Below are 24661 nucleotides of genomic sequence, written 5' to 3'. Positions count from 1 at the left end.
CATCTGTATATTTGTCTTTACGTAATGGTCACTCCCCCAATCTTACAATTGAAAATTAGGTAATTTTCCTTTACTCATTCTTTTATGCCAGAAAATCTCCTATCTCTATTTTGGTAATTCTCTTGGAGGTCCCAGCAAAATGATCGTATCTCTGTTTTAGTCTGAAGATAAAACAGGCAGAGTGTATACTACACAGTGAGGTTCCCAGAGCCAAGTGAGTGAACTACTGATGACTTATCAAAAAGTGGCAGTAAATCGTGATTTCCTCACAAAATATAGACATGTTTGCTTTGGGCATTTAATTTTAAAACACGCTCAGATATGTTTTTCCTCTCCCTCTCCCACTATGGGTTGATTCCTTCATATAAATGAAAAATAAATCATCTTTGAGTCATGCATGAAGAAAATTTTCCTTTTATAATTCTGAGAGTGATTATTTTGCTTTGAGATAGGATCTCTCCTTCTGCGGCTAGCTGAAACATCAACAAAATAATATAATTCAGAATTGAGTATAAAGATAAAACTTAACTTACCTTTGTACCTTTAAATACATATTTGAAAAAAAAAAGTGCTGTTATTTTATGGATTTTCTTTCTTTGTCATAATGTTACTGATTCAAACCAGAGAACTAAATCTTAATATTCTGCCCAAGATAATGTGCTGTTTTGTGCCAAAGCAGAAAATGCCAATGAAAAATAAGGAGGTCCCAGCCCAAATCTGTTATTCCTAATGGACTTCAGTTCAGTCACTCAGTCACTTCTCTCTTTGTGACCCCATGGACTGTAGGACACCAGGCTTCCCTGACCATCACCAATTCCCAAAGTTTACTCAAACTCATGTCCATTGACTCGGTGATGCCATCCAACCATCTCATCCTCTGTTATCCCCTTCTCCACCTGCCTTTAATCTTTCCCAGCATCAGGGTCTTTTCGAACGAGTCAGTTCTTTGCATCAGGTGGCCAAAATATTGGAGATTCAGCTTCAATATCAGTCCTTCCAATGAATATTCAGGACTGATTTCCTTTAGGATGGTCTAGTTGGATCTCCTTGCAGTCCAAGGGACTCTCAAGAGTATTCTCCAATACCACAGTTCAAAAGCATCAATTCTCCAGTGCTCAGCTTTCTTTATAGCCCAGCTCTCACATCCATACATGACTACTGGAAAAACCATAGCTTTGACTAGACTGACTTTGGTTGGCAAAGTAATGTCTCTGTTTTGTAATATGCTGTCTAGGTTGGTCATAGCTTTTCTTCCAAGGAACAAACGTCTTTTAATTTCTTGGCTATAGTCACCATCTGCAGTGATTTTGGAGCACAAAAAAGTGAAGTCTATCACTGTTTCCCCATCTGTTTCCCATGAAGTGATGGGACCAGATGCCATGATCTTCATTTTATGAATGTTGAGTTTTAAGCCAACTCTTTCCCTCTTCTCTTTCACTTTCATCAAGAGGCTCTTTAGTTCTTCTTCGCTTTCTGCCTTAAGTGTGGTGTCATCTGCATATCTGAGGTTATTGATATTTCTCTCGATTCCAGCTTCTGTTTCATCCAGCCCAGCATTTGGCATGATGTATTCTGCATATAATTTAAATAAGCAGGGTGATAATATACAGGCTTGACGTACTCCTTTCCCTATTTGGAACCAGTCTGTTGTTCCATGTCCAGTTCTAACTGTTGCTTCTTGACCTGTATACAGGTTTCTCAGGAGGCAGGTCAAGTGGTATGGTATTCCCATCTCTTTAAGAATTTTGTGGTTTGTTGTGATCCACACAGTCAAAGGCTTTGGCATCGTCAATAAAGCAGAAGTAGATGTTTTTCTGGAACACTCTTGCTTTTTCCATGATCCAACGGATGTTGACAATTTGATCTCTGGTTCCTCTGCCTTTTCTAAATCCAGCTTGAACATCTGGAATTTCATGGTTCACGTACTGTTGAAGCCTGGCTTGGAGAATTTTGAGCATTACTTTGCTAGCTTGTGAGATGACTGCAATTGTGCAATAGTTTGCGCATTCTTTGGCATTGCTTTTCTTTGGGATTGGGATGAAAACTGACCTTTTCCAGTTCTGTGGCCATGGCTAAGTTTTCCACATTTGCTGGCATATTGAGTGCAGCACTTTCACAACAACATCTTTTAGGACTTGAAATAGTTTAACTGGAATTCCATCACCTCCACTAACTTTGTTCGTAGTGATGCTTTCTTAGGCCCGCTTGACTTCACATTCTAGGATGTCTGGCTCTAGGTGAGTGATCACACCATCATGATTATCTGGGTCGTGAAGATCTTTTTTGTACAGTTCTGTGTATTCTTGCCACCTCTTCTTAATATCTTCTGTTACCGTTAGGTCCATACCATTTCTGTCCTTTATTATTTCCGTCTTTGCATGAAAACTTCCCTTGTTATCTCTAATTTTCTTGAAGAGATCTCTAGTGTTTCCCATTCATTTTTTTCCTGTATTTCTTTGCATTGATCACTGAGGAAGGTTTTCTTATCTCTCCTTGCTATTCTTTGGAACTCTGCATTCAAATAGGTATATCTTTCCTTTTCTCCTTTGCCTTTCTCTTCTCTTCTAATTTCTAATGGACTTAGTCATTTCAAAAAGCATCTGTGATCAACGTGCTTCCTGTAACTGTATGTTGCAAAGTGAATCTGGGATGGGATCATTCTACCTTCTGACCCAGTTCTCAAGTCTGCTCAAACTGAGGAAGCCAGGAAGCCGGATGTAGAAGCTGGCTTTACTCCTGAGAACCTGAAAGTTTAGCTAGCAGGGGAAGACAAAGAAAGAATAGGGTGTTTTCTGGTGACCCTGCTTCTGTGATCGGTCTGTACCTGTCTTGTGCCTGTTTGTATACCTTGGTTAAGGGTTCACTTGAAATACACTGAATGCTGTGGTCTAAGTGGAATGCTATACCAACCGTGATTTCAGCACTCCAAAATCCAGCTTCACCTTTGGAACCAGACGAGCTTCGCGCCCTCTGTCAACCTTCCATTTCAGGAGGGTATTTGGTTGGATGCCCATCTCCAAGCAAGCTGATAGACTGCAGGTGTGCACAAATTAGTTTTCTTCAGGAGCTATTTATTGGTTTTAAATTAGCAGCATATTCATTTTTGAAAGTAAAAACAAAGGCAGCCTCTTCATTTTACTTTTGTAAAATGAGGCGCGCAAAAGAGATGCAGTGTGTCTGGTCTGGTTTGTACATTGACATCAGAGCACCTGGATAAAATAGGACCAACTTGGTGTTTTCTTCACTGGTCTTTTGGTGGTCCTGTCTTACTGAAAGACTCAAACAGAAGCTGCAGCCATGTCTGATCATTGATGGATTTCTTGACATTTTTAGAGAAAGATAGGTCAAATTAATAATGATATTGTCTGACTGAGTTATCATAAATTATCCTAGCAGTGTTAATTAGATCTGCTCTTTTTCTCTTCCCAGTTTAATCTTCAAGCATATGTGTGTTTTTGTATCATTAATTTTAAAAAGTCTGCAAATCACTTGGTATCACTTACCTAGTTTGAAAGATGCAGCACAGTGCAGTGGAAAGAACACTAGAGGTAAGGACTTCCACATTCCTGTCCAGGTCTGATAATAGTTTGTCACGTGACCTTGGATACAACCTTTCAGCCATATTAATTCTTTGCTGTTGCCAGCTTACAAAGCTACTTCAAGAGTTTGGACCATGAAAAATATATTTCTTCTCTTCCTTAAATATACATTCTCTTTTAAAGCAGAATGTGTTATGTACTGACATTAAGGAAATTCTTTTTTTCCAGGAAGGTAATCCTTTATGGCACAGGATAGGATTACCTTCATGAAACAAATTAGCAAATTCCCCTACTTTTAGGCCATTAAAGTGATTTCCAGATCACTCTTGTTCACCTTTTTCCTCCTTGACTTCCTTAAGGCAAACATTATAAACTACATTTAGTATCTCTAAACTAAAGTCCAGCTGTACTTAGGTAACGTCCAACACTGTCAGAAATCCAGAGAGAATCAGAGATAGAGTGGCCAAGCAGAAAGTGAGATGAACTTTACACACTCATTGTTGGAAGATCCTTTAGTCCAACCACTGAAGCATTGTTCCAAACACTTTGTGTTCCTCAAGATTTGGCTTCCTGTCATGGGTTCCCAGTGGCAACTGTCCAGGGGAGCCATTTAAACTCCACAAGATTCAGCTTTCTCATCAATAAGGGAGAGAAATTAGACCCAGTTGTCTTTCTGTTTTGTTTGCCTTAATATCCTCTTATTCATCTATATATTTTCTGAATTTCAGAAATCTGCTCTTAGAGAAAAAGGACAAAACAAAGTAGATAATAATGAGATTTTTAAAGCAGTAGTAAAATTAAATGCTTTGAGGTTTGGCACAAAGATCCAGTAGTTTAGTTACTTGGTGATACTTAGAAGTTGAGGAGGCTGATTGGCTATTTCAAGTCAGAACTTCCTGTTATAACTGAATAATAAAGATACTTCTTGCTTAATACAAAGTGGCTAAAGCTTAAAAAAGACCACTTCTAATACCCATAAGCAGTCAGATAACATGTCTTGACTATTGACCCTTCCACAAACCTTGTCTTTCACTATTGACAGAACACTTCTCTGCTATTTTTACAACAAAAAAGCCCAATTAAATGGAAATCTTATTTTCCTAAATGATTGCTTTTAGGGGTGTTTAGATTCAATAGAAAAGCACCCTATATATATTTTTGCAAAGTCAGTTATTCAGAACAATTAAAAGGAGCTATGTTCTTTCAGTCTTATGAAGGACATTACATTTTTCTTAGAAGTCATATTTCCGCTTCTGTTGCCACAATCACTTATGATATGACATTCAAAAAGAGTTTTGAATTCTTATATGTAGTATTTAATTGGATAAATAGTTTAGAGTAGTACTTCAAAGTAAAAATTTAATATTCCTGAAATAATGTTTTAACCCAAGCTTAGTCATAAAGTTACCATATACATAGTAAGGATTACTCTAGGATGGAATATAATGTCTTGATTGGAAAGATGCACAAATGAAAGCTTAATTTCATAGAAGAAAGGAAGTCTGGGCTATTTATTTGGCAATAGGAAATCAGATCAAATATAAATTTGTATGACATTTGGTCAGAGTCATGTAGGTAGATGAGATCTGTCTTTATAAATATTTTCAGTCTCTGATTGGAGGAATGAATACTGTGTTACATGACTAAGATGCAGTGTTGGAACTGAAGTAGGATAATTCCTATAATTGGTATACTGGGAAATTATCTCTTCATACAGCTTTCATATATATGTGTGTGTGTGTGTGTCTGTGTATACATATATATACATATATATTAGGTGGGATCATACCCAGCTGTGGGCCAGAAGGCATAGGATTTCTCAAAAAGAGAAGCAAAGGGAGCTAAGTCTAGTAATGGTTACTATAATACTTACTACTCGTAATATTTAAATGTCCAAAGAACATTTAACCCATAGAAACAGTTCTAATAACTGACTAAAAGAAGGACCCCCCCCCAAAAAAAAATAAAAGAAGGACCCCCAAATTTCCTAATGCAAATATCAGTTTTATTCCTAGGGAGTTGGAAAAATAATAATTATGATTTCAAATTCCAAGCCTTAGAGCATATATTTGAATAAGTTAACCTTTAACAACAACAACAACAAAAAAGACTTTCTAAGAAGGCACACAGCTTTTTGGCCTGTGGTATTTTCTTTGGAGGGAAGGAAAGAAGTTAGGGGGAGAAAAAGGGGCAAAATGGAGGAGGAAATAAGGAGAAAAAATATTCAAGCAAAGGATATGACTAAAAAAAAATTATTTCTTAAAAAGCAAGGGGGAACTTAAAAAATAAATTTGCTTTATAATGCAAAGCAAGTGTACTTACCCAAGGGGAACTCTCTCAGATCCTCCCTTGTGTTGGATGAATTTGTCTCCTCCCACTTCTGCTGACCTTTCTCAGGTGCCCGCAGCAAGAGAGCCTCAAAGAGGCTACCAGCACACTTTGTCTTCTGGGTTATCAGGACTTGTCTTTCTTCACGCTGACAAGGGGCGCCTGGCACAAATCAGAGCAGCTCAGAGACGCATGTGGCTGTGCCTGCGAAGCCTCCACTGGCAGCCAGGCACCCCCTTGGCCTCACTGCCCTTGGCTTACCTGTGTCCCATCATAGTCACCAAATGTGGCCCAAGGGTGGATGCGCTTCATAGCCATTCACTAATTACGCACATAGCAAGTGATCTATGTCTGAGAGAAAAACATAAGTTATTGCTCTAGGAGGTTATGGTTGAGAAATAGGGTGTTGATGTAGCTAAGAGAGAAAATGAGAACCCGTTGCTGATGATAGAGTAGTGAGAGATCATGTAAAACAGAAAAGAAGAAACAAATGTGCAGTGTATCTTTATACAGCTAACATTAGTCTTTGGTTGTTGTTGACCCTCGCTCTTAACTCACCAGTAACTAACTAGGAAACATTTGGCCACCCAACAGACGTTCCTTCACTGTGTTTCTGTATTTCAGTATCTCATGAAGAGGCAATGAACTTAATGCTCGATCTAATACGATATCCTTCATCATAGCGGTGTAGGGAGACTGTTCTTTTCCCAGATGTGATGCAGATTATTTGGCCAATAGATAAGAAATGCATTCTGTTGTCCTCCAAATACCTTTCTCATTAGACTGTGGAAGTTTGAGCAACAGCGGAATGGATTTCATTTAAATCTTAAAGCTTAAAATTTCTGTGAAAAGTCATCTCAACTAGAACTGTTCCCAATTGAGCCATAATATCCAGCTTCTATCAATTAACTTACTTTTGATTACATGTATTATTTAAGTGACTGAATCAGCTCATATGCACAAAGAAAATCTTTTAACTCTTCATGTGGGCCAAAGGCTGTATCTTAAAAGGAAGAAGGCCCTGATCAGACACTCCTTGTGCCTTGAGAGGCTCTTTGGAGCCATAGACGTGAGAGCACCTTCAGCTGATTCCTGACGCTGGGGCTGCATTTGGCTTCAGCTGTATGTTTGTGGCCGTCACTCCTGTGTGACTGCATAAATTCACTGTGTCAATAGTTTGCATCCCGAATGGATTTGTATAAGGTTCCTTGGGGAACTGCTGATTTCATGTTAGAAACAAGGTTAGGTGGAAGCCTTGAAACCGCCTTTATAGAGTTCTATAACTCAGCACATTTCTAATTCTCACTTCTACCATACTCTAGAGGAATCAGTCTGGTGACTTCATGAGACTAATATTGGAAAAACTGCTAGCACTCCTAAATCAACAAGATTCTGGCAATTTACTCCTTGCAAGAAAATTAGCTCGTTAACTCTTTCCTGTCACTGATTGGATTAGAGTTACACATAATTGGTTTTGTGAAATGCTACCCTTGCATCCGCAAGTAGTAGAAAGAATAAAGTGTGCCCAACCGTACGTCTTGAGGAAGGAAGACTGCTTGAAATGTGTAGGTGGTGTAAAATGGCTTATTCATGGGTGTAACCTAGAGCTTTCAGTATTTTCCATCTCATTATGCCCAAATTCAATGATTTCTTTAGGGGAACTAAAGAAAAGACCAAATTTCCAGGGTGCTGAGTGTTCATATTCTGATATCAGGTAGATTAAGCTCACATCAGTTCAGTTCAGTTCAGTTACTCCATTGTGTCCGACTGTTTGCGACCCCATGGACAGCAGCATTCCAGGCCTCTCTGTCCATCACCAACTCCTGGAGTTCAGTCAAACTCATGTCCGTTGAGTCCGTGATGCCATCAAACCATCTCATCCTCGGTTGTCCCTTTCTCCTCCTGCCTTCAGTCTTTCCCAGCATCACATATAAGCTCATGTATTCACCACTTATTAGCTCTATTCACTTGTTCAATTTATTTAGCTTCGCTGTCTCCACTTCTTCTTTGTAAAAGGAGGATTTGATACTTGAATAGCTGGGTAGGATTGTTGTGAGGCTTAATTATGGTAACCCATGTTATTTACCTAGCACAGTGCCTGACATAAAGAAAGATCCGATGAGTGGTGGTGGTGATCTTTCCTATTCTGATCATCACCATTGTGCAAAACAGATGCAAAGTAATAGGATCATTCAAACATTCTCCTGCAGACGTCGAATGGGCATGTGCTAAGTTTGGGGGCAGGGTGATTTTATCTCATTTATTTTTTTAAAACAATAATGTTAACCCACAGGTTGTCTAAAAATAATGCCATACATGATGATAATGAGTTTGAAGGAAAGGTGGTAATTAGTAGGAAATGAATTTTAATCCTTATTTCTATGTAAGTGCTTCACTTGCCTTGAACAATTTATTTAACTTTTATTCTACTTCATTTTGAAGATGAAGAAATAATATTTAGCTATATGTAGGACTGGTACAATAGGTTATTTCTAAAGTAAGAATTTAACACTTTTGTAAATGTGGTATTATTAAATAAGAGTTTGCCATGTCCAGTGATACTTAGCTTTTTCACTTCTGGAAAGTTATTAAGTTCCTTTTTTTTTTTTTTTTGGTTGAGTGTTACCATGGTCTTATCCTTTGTCCTCAAAACACTGTTAAACATGAAACATCCTTCCCTCATTTCAAACCTTATTTCTTCCACACCAGCTGCCGTCAAGTTTATAATCTTTGATTTCACCTAGTGAAGCTGATAAAGCAAGTAGAATCCAGTGAGTAAAAGATTTTCCCAGAAGGATGATTCAGACTTCAAAAAAAAAAAAAAAAATCAGCAATGTGAAAGGGGAAAAATGTTTAATCACTGAGAGCAATAATTCCATTCTAAATATTGGCCCCACCCATAAGGAATACAGGGCTAAAAGAGAAGGAGGGAGCCACTTCATTGGTTGTCTTACTTGATGCCTCTGTTGGCAGCTCCAGAATCAGGGCCTTGCCTGGGGAGGGAATCCACTATAGCTACGTTGGGAGTCACCTACTAAATGAGGCTTCTTAGCCTCTTATTTTCTAAACTCCATTCTTGCATCTTCTTCTGAGCTTTAAGCTAGGAAACTGCCACTTATAGCACATTCCCTTATACGCTTCTCCATTACCCATATGCAGAGAGAACTCAGAGTGGCATGTTGATGGGGAGTCTGCTCAGGAAGAGAACACTTAGCTCTTTGATTTTTTGTTGTTCAGTGGCTCAGTCATGTTCGACTCTTTGGGGCCCAATGGACTGCAGCACGTCAGGCCTCCCTGTCCTTCACCATCTCCCAGAGCTTGCTCAAACTCATATCCATTGACTTGGTGATGCCATCCAAACATCTCATCCTCTGTCGTCCCCTTCTCCTCCTGTCTTCAATCTTTCCCAGCATCAGGGTCTTTTCCAGTGAGTTGGCTTTTTGCATCAGGTGACCAAAGTATTGGAGCTTCAGCTTCAGCATCAATCCTTCCAATGAATATTCAGGACTGATTTCTTTTAGGATATACTGGTTTCATCACCTTGTTGTCCAAGGGATTCTCAAGAGTGTTCTCCAATACCACAATTTAAAAGCATCAATTCTTCGGTTGTTCAGCCTTCTTTATGGTCTAACTCTCACATCTATACATGAATACTGGAAAAACGGTCTCTTTGACTACATGGACCTTTGTCGGCAAAGTAATAGTCTCTGCTTTTTTAATACATTGTCTAGGTTTGTCGTAGCTTGTCTTCCAAGGAGCAAGAGTCTTTCAATTTCATGGCTGCAGTCACTGACTGCAGTTATTTTAGAGCCCAAGAAAATAAAGTCTGTCACTGTTTTCACTGTCTCCCCATCTACTTGCCATGAAGTGATGGGACCAGATGCCATGATCTTGGTTTTTTTGAATGGTGAGTTTTAAGCCAGCCTTTTCACTCTCCTCTTTCACCATCATCAAAAGGCTCTTTAGTTCCTCTTTGCTTTCTGCCTTAAGGGTGGAGTCATCTGCATATCTAAGGTTATTGATATTTCTCCTGGCAATCTTGAGTCCAGCTTGTGCTTCATCCAGCCCAGATCTAGGCCACAAAATATGGCATTAGGACATGCATAGCCAATATCTACATAGACTGGTTCTCAAGGTAGCATTTTTTCTTGGTTTTTTGCTCATTTCTTATATTATTTTGTTTTCTATTATGTCACCAGTATTCTGAATTTTTTTTTATTGTATCTGTTGTAAATTGGTCTTTACCCTCCCGCGCACACACATTATTCCTACATTCACACACACACACACATACTGCAAACATACCACAGAACTATTCAGTCAGTTGAGACCAATGATCTTGTCTAATTCACCTTAATATTTCCACTTTATTATTTGTCAGCCTGACTGGAAGCTTCATGCTTTATCCTGATAACATTTAGGCATAAAATACCACGTTAATTCTACTTGGATGGAAGCTCAGCTTCAACCTATCAGATGGTGTTGGTGATTTGTATCGCAGGAGACAAGATAGAAGAACCACAGGTGAGCCTGATAAATAGAAGACAAAAGCATCCCTACGCATTTCACTAGCAGCCTATCCAAATATCTTGACACCAAAATTTGGTTCCCAGTACCTTCAGACATCCGACCAGTGCTCTTTCAAGAGAGCTTCTTGTTTCCTGTCCTCTTTCTACCATTCACTGAACCTTTGTGCATACCAAGTGCTAGAGTGGGAACTTGACATTCATTTGGCTCAGTTAGTCTTACAGTAACCCCACATGGTGCAGTAGCTTCCCAGTGTAGTACCGGCAGCTTCTGTGACAGCAGAGGAGATGGGTGTGTGCCTAGTGATGCCTTCATTCTGCTCTCTTCTAATAGGTTACTCACTGACTTGCTGCTTCCCTCAGCAGACTTGATCTCATTCGTTTTATCTATAGCAAATAGCATACTGCCAGGAAACTCTATATATTGTCTGAATGAGTGAAGCTCTGATTATAAATCGTGAGCTGAGGACTTCCCTGGTGGACCAGTGTTTAAGAATCTGCCTCCCAATGCAGAGAACACAGGTTCGATCCCTGGTCTGGGATAATTCCACATGCCACAGGGCAGCTAAACCCACTTCCTGCAAACTACTGAGCCCACGCTTTAGAGCCTGTTTGCCACAACTAGAGAGAACTTTGCATGCCAAAATAAAGCTCCTGCTTGCTGCAACTAGGGTGCAACACAACCAAACAAGTAAATAACTATATTCATATTTTCAAAAAATCATGAGAAGGTCATTCTGACTAAGGACTCGCCTCTGCCGTAGGAGATCACAAGTTCAACATGATTGATTAGGAAGTAAAAAGGAAACGTCTGTTACTTTTCACATTCCCTACTTTTAATTCCAAAAGTTGAATAAACTTCAAGTACTTAAAAATATCAGTGTTTTCATAGTCTTATACTTTGATTTCAATAATAAATACACCCACATGCAATGGCATTTAAAGATATTTCCAATACAGTGTTAAAGGTGGGTGGGTGGGGGAACAGTGTTCATATAGCATTTATTTAGAATAAACCAATTTTTGAACATATGAATCCATATTTGCATGTCTATATCCAGGCACATTTTTATTCTTCCCTCAGTCTTATTTAATCAATCCTCTATTGTTGGGTAATTAGGATATTTCTAATGTTTCATTGGTATCATTATTAGGGAAAAAAAAATACTCTGCATCGAATATCCTAGTACAGTCTCTCTGTGTACTTGTCTAATTATTTTGTCAGGATAACCAGACCCATATGTCCACTTCGTGCAGCTATTTGCTGTGAACTCCCTCTCTGCCTCAGAAACAGGCTTTCCTCCTGGGAGTAGTGGCTGCCACATTAACTGGTGACTGGAGTAATATAAGTTCATGTGACATGATTAACAAAGCATGCCAAAGGTCATCTGTATCTTATTTATCAATGAATTATCTGACACCCCTGAGAGATACTTAGCTTTTCAAAAAGCCCATTCCTGAGCTGAATTCCTATACTCAGAAACATCAAATGCCAAATATTCTCCTACAGACACAATCACATCTAATTTGATACACAAGACCATTGGTAGAAGGCCTTGTCAACTGAGTTCTGTAGGATTAAGTTAAATTATTAAAAAAAAAAAAAAGCCTTAGATAGAGCAAAGACAGGGAACTGGCTCTTGCAACCAGGGACTTCAATGTGATCTCATTGCCCTAGGATGGGACTCACGTTTTAAAATAAACTTACAAAACTTTTTGAATTGAGGAACCTGAAAAAGTGTGAGCTCTTTGTTGATTTTCTTGCTGGTCATAAGGAATTTGTGGTCTCACAGAGAGCTCCTTAGCCCCCCTGGCAAGCTGATCCTGCCCAGAACTCTCATGTTGCAATAAGTACAGACCCATGCATGCTGACTGCAGACATTCCTTGCTAGTCTACCGTACCCAGGGCCATGTTATTTGCAGATGGTAAAGCTGTGCCATAAAGGATGAGTAGAAGTTACCAGGCAGGGAGGAGGCAGGAGGGCATCGCTGGCAGAGGGAGCCACACACAGAATGCAGCAGGGAGCCTACATGATACTTTCTGCATTCCAAATAGTTGGTTTTGCTGGAGGTAGATTGCAAGCTGAGAAGTAACGGGAAATGAGCTGTATAGCAAGGGGTCTTTCAGCTCTGTGACAGTGATCACACTACCTGCTCACGTGGTGTTTTGATGAGCACCAAGTGGGAACCTCGGTATGAATCCTTGTTCTCACTTATCAGAATCACATTAGTGGCTTCCCATTACTCTTGGGGAAAACTAGATCCTTAATGCAGCATACAGGGCCCTGTACAATCTGTCTCCTGCCTCTTTAGTCTCATTCCTCACCAGTCCCACCTTTGTCCTTCCAGCCCTGACCTCTATGTTCCAGCCATATCGACTTTCCTTGAGGTTTTGCTAATGGGCTGCATTGCTGCCTTCCAACGACGGGCCTTTATGCGTTCTATGCACTCTTCATAGCGTCCTCCTTCCTTCCTAACATTCTGGCCTGTTTATTTCCTTTTATCCCTCAGGTCTCAGCTCAATTAATCTTTATAAAAGAAATGCTTCCCTGAGTTCCCTGATTGGATCTAACCTCCTATTTATATGTTCTCATAGCACCATGTATGTTTCTTTTACAATACTGTAGGAAGAGTAATTATCTGGGATGTATTTGTATGGTTAGTTGATTCATGTTGGTTTCCTCCTAACAAGTAACATCATCATGTGTAGCATCATCATTAAATCAGCCAGCATTAGCTAAGGTGCTCACATTTGCCCCACCCTCTTCTAAGCATTTTATTTGTATTAATTTACATAATTCCCAGAGCAGTACCCATTAAACAGATGGTAAAATTGAGGGAGAGAAAAGTTAAGAAACTCCCCAAATTTACACAGCTAATAGGTGAAGTTGGAATTTGAACCCAAGCAGAATGGATTCATTCTATTCACCACTGTTTCTGCTGACCAGTGAGTTCCAGCCCTAACACCTAGTAATTTCTCAATTAATATTTATTGAAAATACAAGTGGATAAGTAAATTAATTCATCTAAATGCCATACATGCCCAACTTTTAACTGGGGGCAATTGAGCATGATACAAAAGACTTTTGATAGACATTTTATTGGCAGGAATATATTCTGGAGAAGATTTGGAAAAGAGGAGCCCTAAAGCACTTTATGTGATTTGTGAGGAAAATCTTACAAGATGTTAACCAAAGAGATTAGTTCTGTGGCTTATGTGTCCATCATTGTGACCTTTCCCAATATTGACTTTTGGGTTTGTTCAGTGTCTGTAATCCTATAGGCTGACATTTATAATCTTGAGTGATTACGTTGTATTTGCAAAGGGTTTGCTATAAAAGAAACATCTCTTAGAAACTTGGAAATACAGAGAGCAAGTCAATGGTAATATTATCCAGAGTTCTGACAATCTGTGGTTATCTTGCTTATCCAAAAGCAAATTAATTTCCTCTTTCTCACCTCTATAAGTACTTTCTCACCTCTGTAAGTACTTTACAGCTCTGTGCTTTCATGCACTGAGATTTTCCCATCCACTGGAGACCTCCAGATGAAAAGAGGCAGAACAGTGACTGAAACTAGTTCTAGAACCTTAGACATTGGATTACTATCTGAAATCCATGGTCAGACCATGGAACTCCCTTGGTATTACCAGACTTTGATAAAGTAAATTCAGTCTCCTTGTGGACATGTCTTCACATACTCTTTGATGAAAGTTCCGCTGGAAACATCTGCCCACCTTGTAATTGCTTCTGTGTAAGTAATTGTCCACACTGGTTTCTCTATATTAGGTTTTTTCCTTTATCAATTGCAACCCACTGACTGAGCACGAGCGAGAGTCCCAGCGAGATGACTGATGCTTCCCTTTTGATAGATGGTCTTTCTGCCTTCTGAATTTGTCATAGGATAAAGAAGGGAAATTTGCAGGGGAAGTGTGATGATGATGTGGTCGTGTGGGAAGGATGGTTTGTGACTCATGTTGTTGGGGTGGAGGGGGAGTAGGAAGTGAATTAAATATGTAGTACAATCAGTTTCCTTTTCCCACCATGGAAATTACTGAAGCGGGTGGTGACTTAGATACTTGATTTCCCTACTCTTAGATTTACTAGTAAAGAAGGATTATAGTATAAGGAGCAAGGCAGTGTCAGTCAGGGACAGTAAAGCAGTGTATAGTTCTATGACTGTTTATATCACAACCAATGTAGATTTACATTTAGCTTCTGTATTGGCTTGTGCGTAGTGCTGCTTTATATTAACTATCACTAGAGGATGTTTAATATATAAGACCATGAAATTAGTGCTTGTATATTTTGGTACCCATGCCAAAATTGAACATTCTACCTGATGGAGGAAGGGGAGATTGTGACTCTAGGGATGAGTTTCAGGCATTTGGGGCCACATCCACAAATGGATCGAACCCAGGATGGATTCAGTCATAATTACTGCAGTCATCCAATTTCAAGTTAGGGCAGTAGGTTGTGTATTTGGGGGTGATTCTTAATGCCAGATAAGAATTGGATTATTCATAAGGGAAGTTGTTTAATATAAAATGGGTAAGACCAATTCAAAATTCTTCCCAGAAAATAAGATTATGTTACTGAACCAAAATTGGGTCCCCTTTCCCACAGCACAGCAAAGTCAGTTTTACTAACACCAGGTCGTGGTGAAGGAAAGTACAGCATTTATTGCATGGTGTCAAGCAAGGATCAAGGCCAGCTCATGCTCAAAAGATGAGAACTCCTTGGTGGCTTTCAGGGAAGAGTTTTTAAAGGTGACATTTGGGATAAAAGTGGCAGGGGACGTGATTTTCTTCTCATTGGCTGCTGATGAGGTAACAGAGTGGTGTTTGGGGATTCCTAAGCATCAACCTTCTGATTCCAACTAATCTGGGGTCCAGTGCTAGAGCTGAACGTGTGGTCACCATCGTCCACCTGGGTAGGGGTCTCAGTTCCTGTAGAACAACTGAAAGGACATGCGTCATATGGTTATATATGTCCCTCAAGAAGGAACTAAGACTGTTTTATCACAGCACTTGCTTCTCAACTGCTTTTCCTTTGTTTCCACATCCCCTCACTTCCCTGATTAGTAACTGCTAACGTCTGCTCTTTGGAGTTCAGAGAAGGCCTCGGAGACCAAAGCGTTTTTCTATAAACAAGAAACTGGGGACATGGAGGGCCTTTTGTACCCAGGAGTGCCCTGCAGGGCCCTGCTCTGTCTCAGTTCCCCTTCTGTTGTTGTTCAATAGCTCAGTTGTGTCCTACTCTTGGCAATCCCATGGACGGCAGCATGCCAGGCTTCCCTGTCCTTTACCATCTCCCAGAGCTTACTCAGATTCATGTCCCTTGAGTCAGTGATGCCATCCAACCATCTCATCCTCTGTCATCCCCTTTCTGTTGGTACTTCTCAATTCTGAGGAGAACAGAGATGGAACGAGAAAGAGAAGACATTTCTGGAAAGAGAGGTGAATCATAACCTTGGCAGGGAAACTCAATTTTAGAGGAACTCAATTTTGGTTGTTATGGATGCATCCAAAAGGGGAAACAAGTACCTAGACTGAAGGTCAGAGTTCAAACTGAGTTAATCCAGAAACAGAATCTGGTAGGAATTGAATGAGTAGGCCAAGTTCACATGTCAGCTGGACTGCAGAGTTTGAGTTTCAGATGTCCGCTCGATCACTCCAAGTTGGAATAAGGGAGAAGATGGGATAGGAGGGTATGAATGAAGGGACAGTGGACACCAATAGACCATGCAGACATTCTAGCCAACTCTGTCAAGAGTAAGAGCCTCAGTAAGAAAGGCTATGCCGGGAGGTCCTGTCTGGCTCTAGGCACATTGATTCAGCATATAAGGTAACCACACATTAGATTATTTCCAAATTTTAATTACTGGTCAGTAGAGAGCAAACAGTATATTCCCATCATGTGCTTTAGACCTAGTTGTACAAAGTCAACATTGTACAGCCCCAGGGCTAGTCCAGAGTGTGCCACCCAAAGCAGGCACTTTGTAAATGGTTAAGGAATAAATGTGAGTGAATGAATACATAACCAAAGTTTTGGAGGTGGATTGGGTGGGACTGTGGCAGATAAGGACTGACATCATCCTTCAAGGACCAGCTCAAAATGCCACATTTTTGCTACAGCTTTCACATTAAGTTAATTATCCCTCTCCTCTGTTTCTATGGTGATTTATTTATTCCGCTTTAATGGCATTTGTGAGTCATATTGTAATTACATTTCATGAATCCCTCTCCCTCCTTGACTATGACATCCTTGACCGAAGGGATTTTTAGTTTGTATTTATTTACACTGCCACACATAGTATCTAGCACAGACTAGGCACTCAGTAAACACTTATCAAACTGAGTCTAAAGTTTCTAATATACCAGTGTGGTTTGTGAGCCATGCTTTATTGATTTAATAAGATCACAGGGCTTTGTGATTATGTGAGAGTCACACTGAAAAATCAGAGCAGTAACCTCTCCAATATCAGGATATTTTTTCCCTCCTTCCTTCATGATTATCTCTTCCCTTGCCTCCTGGAAACTATATGTTGGAGGAGGTTGTTAACATGTGCTCTTTTAGATTTCCCAGAGTTTGAAAACAATTATGATAGTAGAGCCGATAGGCAATTACATTTTTGTTCTCTTGCTCTCCAGTTCCTTCTCTCTGTCTTCCCTCCCCAGCCTTTCACCCTTGAGATTATTCTTGGGGGAAGGCAGTGGAGCCACAGGACAAGTGAGTAATTTTGGAGGAGTGACATAGGGGCTTTTATAGCACAGACTATCATAAATAGCATGCTGTCTTCTCGAGTCCCTCATCTTGATCAAACTCTGTTAGCCTCCTGTGAAGTCTAACGGATGAAAGGGAAAGACCATTTTGTCCCCTTCTTGGAAGTTTGAAATAGGAAATGTACATGCACCTCGAGACCGTTCCTACACCTGACTAGGAACTGAGTTGTGTTTATCTGTGGACACAGGGTGTCTTTTAAAAGAGATTTTTGGGATTTCCCTGGTGGTCCAGTGGTTAAGAATTCACCTTCCAATTCAGGGGGTGAGGGTTTGATCCCTGGTCCTGGGGTTAAGATCCCATATCCCTTGTGGCCAAAAACTAAAATATAAAACAAAAACAGTAGTGTCACAAATTCAATAAAGACTTAAAAAATGACCCATATCAAAAATAATAATCTTAAAAAATAAAGTAAAAAAGATATCCTTCAAATCATAATGCATACAGAACCCTGGGGTAAGGAGAGACAATATTGAGAAACAGATTTCAAGGGAGATTGAAAATAACCCTTGAAATAGTGGTACAGGAAACAGAACAAAGTATTAGAATGAAGATTTTTTTTTTTTTGCTGGAAGCAACACCTGATGTGTAAACCTAAAATAAAATATCAACAGAAGATAGAGTTTAAGAGTACATCACAAGGCAAAAATTACTTCTTAGACAGATGAAGAGATTGATAGATGACTGTGGATTTCTTCGTCTATTTCTATCTTTTTCCATTTCTATTTTAAAGGGTATTTATTTATTTGTAAACATTAGGAAATGCAATGCTTTTGACCCAGCAGACTGGCTTTTCTGGTCCAAAGATAGTGAAATCAAAAGTGGAAGATGGGGAGTCTACTCAGTTCAGGAAATACTGCTCTATCTAGATTATTTGAAAATGGCTTTTTTTTTTTCCCTTTTAACTTTGTATTTTGTATTGGAATATAGCCAATTAACAATGTTGTGATAGTTTCAGGTGGACAGTGAAGGAACTCAGCCATACGTACATGTATCCCTTCTTCCTCAAAGCCCCCTCCATCCAGGTTGCCGCATAACACTGAGCAGAGTTCCGTGTGCTGTTTTCTTGACAATATAGGAAAAACTTTCAAGAGTCAACCAAAGTTGAATGTATTCAGAATCACGCCTCTCTGCTCGGGGAACTTGTTGCTTGACAATTCACTATGACTACTTCAAAGTTTAAAACAAACTAGAACTTCCCTGGAAAACTTTCCCTCAAAGATCCAGGCTTCTCTATAAACTCTCTGAAAAACTAGAAGTGTTAGTCACTCAGTCGTGTCCAACTCTTTGCGACCCCATGGACTGTAGCCCACAGGCTCCCCTATCCATGGAATTCTCCAGGCAAGGATACTGGAGTGGGTAGCCATTCCCTTCTCCAGGGGTTCTTCCCAACTCAAGGATGGAACCCAGTTCTCCTCATTGCAGGCGCTTTCTCTGTAAACCTCCTTTCTGCTGTCTGGCCCATTACGATTTGGCACATACACCATTTTAATGAGTGTCCTGTGCATAGTAAACGTGTCAGATAAGGTTGACTGCATCGACACAGGAGTGGTGGTGTGGAACATGAGTTCGGCTTGAGACTCTGCTGTGCAGCAGGGAAATGTTAGGGAATAACCCAGACAAACCTGAAAAAAGATATTTCAACTGCAGTCTATATTATCACATTAAATAATGGACAAACATTTTGCTTTGTTTTTTGTAGACTGTGTATAAAGGCCTTTCTGGGGTGGGGGGGGGGCGGGGGCGGGGGCGGAGGTGTATAGACTCTTGAGTCTTTACAGAGTCTACATGTATTCCCAGTTCAGTTCATTTGCTCAATCATGTCTGACTTTTTGCAACCCCATGGACTGCAGCACGACAGGCCTCCCTTTCCATCACCAACTCCCAGAGCTTGCTCAAACTCATGTCCATCGAGTCAGTGCTGCCATCCAACCATCTCATCCTCTGTTGTCCCCTTCTCCTCCAGGTCATTTTAGTTCAAAATGCAAATATGATTGTTTGGACTTTTTGTTTAGCAGTGTTACTTTGTATCTGAGCTTCCTTAGGCCCATGTCACTCTCTTAGATTTGCTCAGAGTTTAAAAGGCCATTTTACTCATTTACTGACCTTTTCCCCTTGTCTGTGGCCACAGGTTATGTATAGTTAAAAGAACGATGCTTTAGAATCAGAGAGATCTGGGTCAGAATTATGGTTTTGCTACTTATTACTTGCATTCTTGAGCTCTCTGAACCTGAGTTCCCTCTTCTACAAAGTAGAAATGATGGTGCTAACTTCACAAGGTGTTTGAAAGGATTAAATGGAATTGTTGCACAGTGCTTGGTACACAGTAAGTGCTTAATAAATGGCGTACAATTGTTACTCTGCTTGCTTTAAATAAATTCACTCGGCGATGCTACTTTCTGAGTAGAGATTTTAGCTTGTCTCTGAGTCTTTGGAACTGTCGGGTTCCTTTCTGTTTGGACTTCTGCTTAAAAAGCACATCATCGCTGCAGCCATGTTCTCCACCATCACAGCAGATGACTCAAAAGCTTCTTCCTGTGGATTCAGAGACTGTTTTTGGCCTTTGTCACCAGGTTTTTAGGCACTCTCTGCTGCTTATCCCACTAACCCTCACTGTAAATTTTCAAGCAAGCTTCCCTGTTTCACTCACCAATCATTCCAGCAGCTCTTAGTCTCATCCTGAGATGCTGGTCTAGAGTAGACTGGAATTTCTCTTTCTGAACTCTTTTCTTAATCAGGCAACACCATGTGCAAGATAACTGGGCCTCCAAAGTTTCACTGTGATTTCTCTTTATAATATCTACGTAAGGGGTCCATAGTTCTCTACTCCTGCTTCCAAGAAATGTAAATTTTCCACATATATACTTCTGGCCTTTGGGGGAAAACCAAATAATTCACAAAACACGTTCTGAGGAGGTAATTTACTCCTTTGTTATTCTCTTGCTATGCATTTTGAGATAGCTACTTAACTTCTCTGCCTCTTAGTTTAGATACAAGTTTTAAATCTATAGGGAATTATTCTTTTGTAATTAAAAAACGTTTACCATGTGTATTGAGCTGGCTCTTAATACAGTCTCAACTTGGAATATTCCAGAGATGGAAAATTCCATGTTACAGACAGCTTGATCAACAGAAAATCCTTTGTTAAAATGTTGCTGATGCAAATATTTCTAGAGTATGCCTATCATCTTTTCTATCTTAGGAAACTACCTTTAGGGTCATATGACTTCATTTCAGGATCTATCACGCCTCAGGGTCATTTCAGTGCCCCCAAATATGGAAACGTAGTAAACTGGCCTTCATCTGCATCATCTACTGTCTCCAAAAAAAACCCATAGAAAATATTTCTTCTAGCAAACTCTGGCATTACCTTAATCTGTTGCAAGATATCTCTCACTCTTTAAATTCAAACACACTGAAACTTCTGGTTCAAAGGTAAATTTGCTTATTTGTTTTTAAATAATTGATGAAACCCTCGAAACTAAATAAAGCTTTGCTTCTGTTTGTATAAAATTAACTCTATTACTTAAGGGGTCCATATAGTTTTGTATTGTTATATGCTAAAGAGTTATTTCTCATGATTCTTGATATTCTGTTTTTCTACCTACCCGCTAATATTTTTAATTCCTGATCACTAGCCCAACTACCATAGGTTGGCTGATCCAATTTAAATGAATAGTTGTAATTTAGGGGGGGAAAGTCATTTTGTGAAAAATACGTATGAGGTTGGGAAGTTAGTGGTGGTTTGATAAAGGAAAAAGGGTAGAATCAATAAACATAGTAATGTACGTGAGATGCTGAAGAAGGCAAGGAGCCAAGGAAGGTAGTGAGCTGGCATGTCACCACCCAGGGGCATCCAATTTCAGCATTCACTCTTCATTCATACTCCATGGAAGCAGGCAGGCAAGAAAAATTCATGTCATGTTCTCCATTCTGCTCTGAACCCCAGGGCTGCAGCTCTTTGATATGTTGTCTCACTGTGGGATTCTAAGGATTCTAGAAAGAGTTACCTTTCGCTTGATCCAGTTCTCTTTTCCAGTCTCAAGCTGGGAAAGTGAAATTCAGTCAGGGCTGCCACCCATTGGCAATGTGCAGGAGCCAACACACAGACTGCATCGCCTGCTCCGGGAGCAGTTTTCCATACCAATCAGATTCCCCACTCCCCTACACCACCACCAGAAGCTAATGTTCAACTGCTTACATAGCCCATAAGAGCTCAAAAGCATTCTTGTGCTTTGCTGGGGCTCTTCATTAAAACGTATCCACTTCACTCATCTGTGTACCGGAAGGTGGTGGAGAAAAGGCTGCTTAAGCGTTCTGTGGAATTGTACGCTATGCTGCCTGACATGGGTTGGAGTCGTGAGATTTGCATGTCACCTGCCTGGCTGAAGAGTCTCGCTGCACGTGTTCACTGCATATGGATAAACCTGCCTCATTCATAGCCACTGATCGCGGACAGCCTTTGGACTCTTTCCACAGCTTGAAAACTCCTTTCCCTTGAAAACACCATATCCTGTGCGACAGTATTTCGTGTTTTTATTTCCTAAAAGGAAACAAACAAACAAACAACTTGTCCCTTAAAGAGAAAGTTCATGGAAGCTTTAATAACAAGTTGACTAAAATTTAGAAGATTATTAAGTACGCCTCTCTCTTCTCTGGAGTAGCTGTGAGCCAGACTCCTGTTCATTAAGCCCAAGTCTGTTATTTTTCCCTGCAGTGTCATGGAGCAAAAATAATAGACGGAAGCCAGGAGACCTGTGTTTGGTCCCATCTGTATCCCAACTAAGACCAGGACTTCCGACTAGCTATTTCAGGACTGTGCATCATATAGAAAGAGTATCCTGAGAATGAAATCCATTATACAAATGAAAAGTGTAATTATCACAGTTCTTTGCAGATTTAACAGTTTTACTCTTTTGATGAGGCTAGTGTATAGAATACCGTGATAGATATCATTTTATATATTCCAGCATACATTGCAGTCTTTGGGGGCATTAAGACGTGCATGAATGTCACAGATTTGGTATCCGGTAGTGACTGCTCCTTCTACTTTCCCTGGTGGCTCAGACGGTAAAGCGTCTGCCTACAATGAGGGAAATCCAGGTTCAATCCCTGGGTCGGGAAGATTCCCCTGGAGAAGGAAATGGCAACCTACTCCCGGTATTCTTGCCTGGAGAATCCCATGGATGCAGATGCCTGGTGGGCTACAGTTCATGGGGTCGCAAAGAGTCGGACACGACTGAGTGACTTCACTTTCGCTTTTCACTTTCAGTGATTTTCATCATCTCTTGCATGATAGCTCTAAAATCTGAATCAATAATGATTGTCTGGAAACCAGTAGCCAACGGTATTGCAGTTTCCAAGGTATTGCCTAGGAGTACTGAAGGGCTGGCTGTAAGAGAGAGCTTACATGTGATGACAATACATAGAAAAGAAAGAAACTGAATTCCATTAAACCCAGGGGGAGAAGCCCATAGGATATAATCTGATTTGGGGGTTTCCCCCCAAAATTTATTCTTTTCTACAGTAGCACACTAGTAGACCTACCATGATCCAAAAAGAAATAAGGGCTATGGTCACAGGTACAGGTCAGCATTTCTGTTTGGCAGTTCCTCCTTGAAGTGACCCCTTTAAGTGTCTGGGCGGTGTCCAGTGTTTACTCTTACACAGAGCAGAGATGAGCAAATTTGTCTTCTTCAGTCAAGGTCTCTCTGCTGAGAACTGGAACAAGGAGACACATTGCCACTTGCCTGTCTTTCAGAAAAATGAGTGCTGTGATAGCACGAATGTCCCGAGAGCTTTGCCTTGATGGAAGTGTGTTTTTAATGATATGATTTTGGTACCCAGCCCTCTGTGGATAGCTTGGCATATGTCTTGTCATATTTAAACAGCATTGACTGATAAAGAGGCTGTTAATTGGCAGTTAGTGACTAGGTTGCAAGTCTTTGTTACCCAGCCTTTCAGCAAGCTGATCATTTACTAGGAGGAAGGGTTGGACCCAGAAGGTCATTACTGTTATTAAGTGGGAAAAGAAATTAAAATTCTTCAAATTGCTTCTTTATGAATCAGATGAGGATTTTAAAAATAGAGGGAGAAAAGAGAAAAGATGGCTCATGTTACAATGGAGACAGCATCTGTTTACAGCCCTGGTCTTTTCCTGTGTCTTGAAGAGCAAATGGTCATGTCTATGGGAGAAAGGATGTATTTCCAAAATCTCACTGCTTCATTCTCTACAACCTTACTTGTTGTTGTTCAGTTGTTCATTCGTGTTCAACTCTTTGCCATCCCATGGACTGCAGCATGCCAGGCTTCCCTGTCCTTCACCATCTCTCTAAGTTTGCCGTGACTCATGTCCATTGAGTCAATGATTCCAACCAACCATCTCACCCGTTGTCACCCTCTTCTCCTCCTGCCCTCAATCTTTCCTGGCACCAGGGTTTTATCCAATGAGTCAGTTCTTCACATCACTCACTGCTTTGACAGTAATCTAAAATCAGACATTTTAAACCATTCTTCAATCCTTTCCAGAGAATACAGTTCCTAAAATTTTCAGAGGAAATCATTTTGTCTGGATGCCATGCAGTTTCTTAAACAGGCTTTGAATAAATTTTTTTTAATGAAAATGTGACTAAAAGCAGTATGCTTGCACATCTTATTATATAAAATTGTAATAGTATCAGGTGTGTGTTTAGAATTAGCTTTTTCATAAGTCGTTGTATTTTATTGAATATGCTGATTAAGTCTTTAGCACCCACCTTGAGAAAAAAGTGAATTCTGATGCAATTCTTGATTCATTCTATGACCTTTGAGACTTTGCCTCTTCAGTAATCTCCTCATCATCTTTCTAACGCAAAAAGAAAATAAAAATGATCTGATGGGGTGCCGTGAGTCTTGGCAATTACAATTTCACATGAAAATTGTCTCTTGAAGGAAAAATATTACTCTGCCTTTTAATAAAAGGATACAATTAAGCCCTCAAACCTCTTGCCTTCAAATATATTAATGTCTTATGTAAAATATGAAAATGGATTCTTGTTTATTTGAAAGAACCAAAGCAAGAGCCAAAAACATTTCTACTCATAAATTGGTTGATGAATATTAACTATTCCCCACATTGGCTCTAACTAATGAAAACAAGAAAATAGAAGGTGTGATGTGCTTTTGCTTATTACCCCGTTGATTTAGTCCTGGGTTCTGTTCTTATGCCCTTAGTCTTATTGCCTTTTCCTGGTTGCTTGATGCATTAAGGTTTGGAAATGCCAGTGTTTTAGCTAGAGGGCCAGGATTCGTGGGTTTACCTCTTACCTCTGAAGACTAGAGAAAGCAACTGCGTTGTTTGGAAATCTCTTTAAATTAGGTTTCAAAGGTAGCTGGTTTATTTTTGCACATCTTTTTTTTTTTTTCCTTCCAAAGATTAGGACTGGATTTTAGAAGGTTCTTTTAGCTACTTTAAAAAGCGAAATGTATCCCTGTATCAAATAGACTG

At 39.9% G+C, this 24661-nt stretch overlaps 1 protein-coding gene across 8 annotated transcripts in view; it reads left to right on the top strand.

Moving 5' to 3' along the window:
• The window catches only part of NRXN3 (neurexin 3), a 1763013-nt gene that overhangs the window by 1655383 nt on the left and 82969 nt on the right, over positions 1–24661 (top strand). The window contains exon 20 of one of the 8 annotated variants that reach the window (XM_068964455.1): positions 5909–5936. The exons of the other annotated variants lie outside the window; for them this stretch is intronic. Within the exon in view, the coding sequence (XP_068820556.1) occupies positions 5909–5936 (28 nt within the window). The remainder of the gene's footprint in view (positions 1–5908; positions 5937–24661) is intronic. 8 annotated transcript variants of the gene reach the window in all.

This window comes from Capricornis sumatraensis, chromosome 2 (assembly GCF_032405125.1).
Source record: "Capricornis sumatraensis isolate serow.1 chromosome 2, serow.2, whole genome shotgun sequence".
NCBI lineage: Eukaryota > Metazoa > Chordata > Mammalia > Artiodactyla > Bovidae > Capricornis > Capricornis sumatraensis.
Note: the sequence above shows the minus strand (reverse complement) of the source record. Positions and strands in the feature narration are given on the sequence as shown.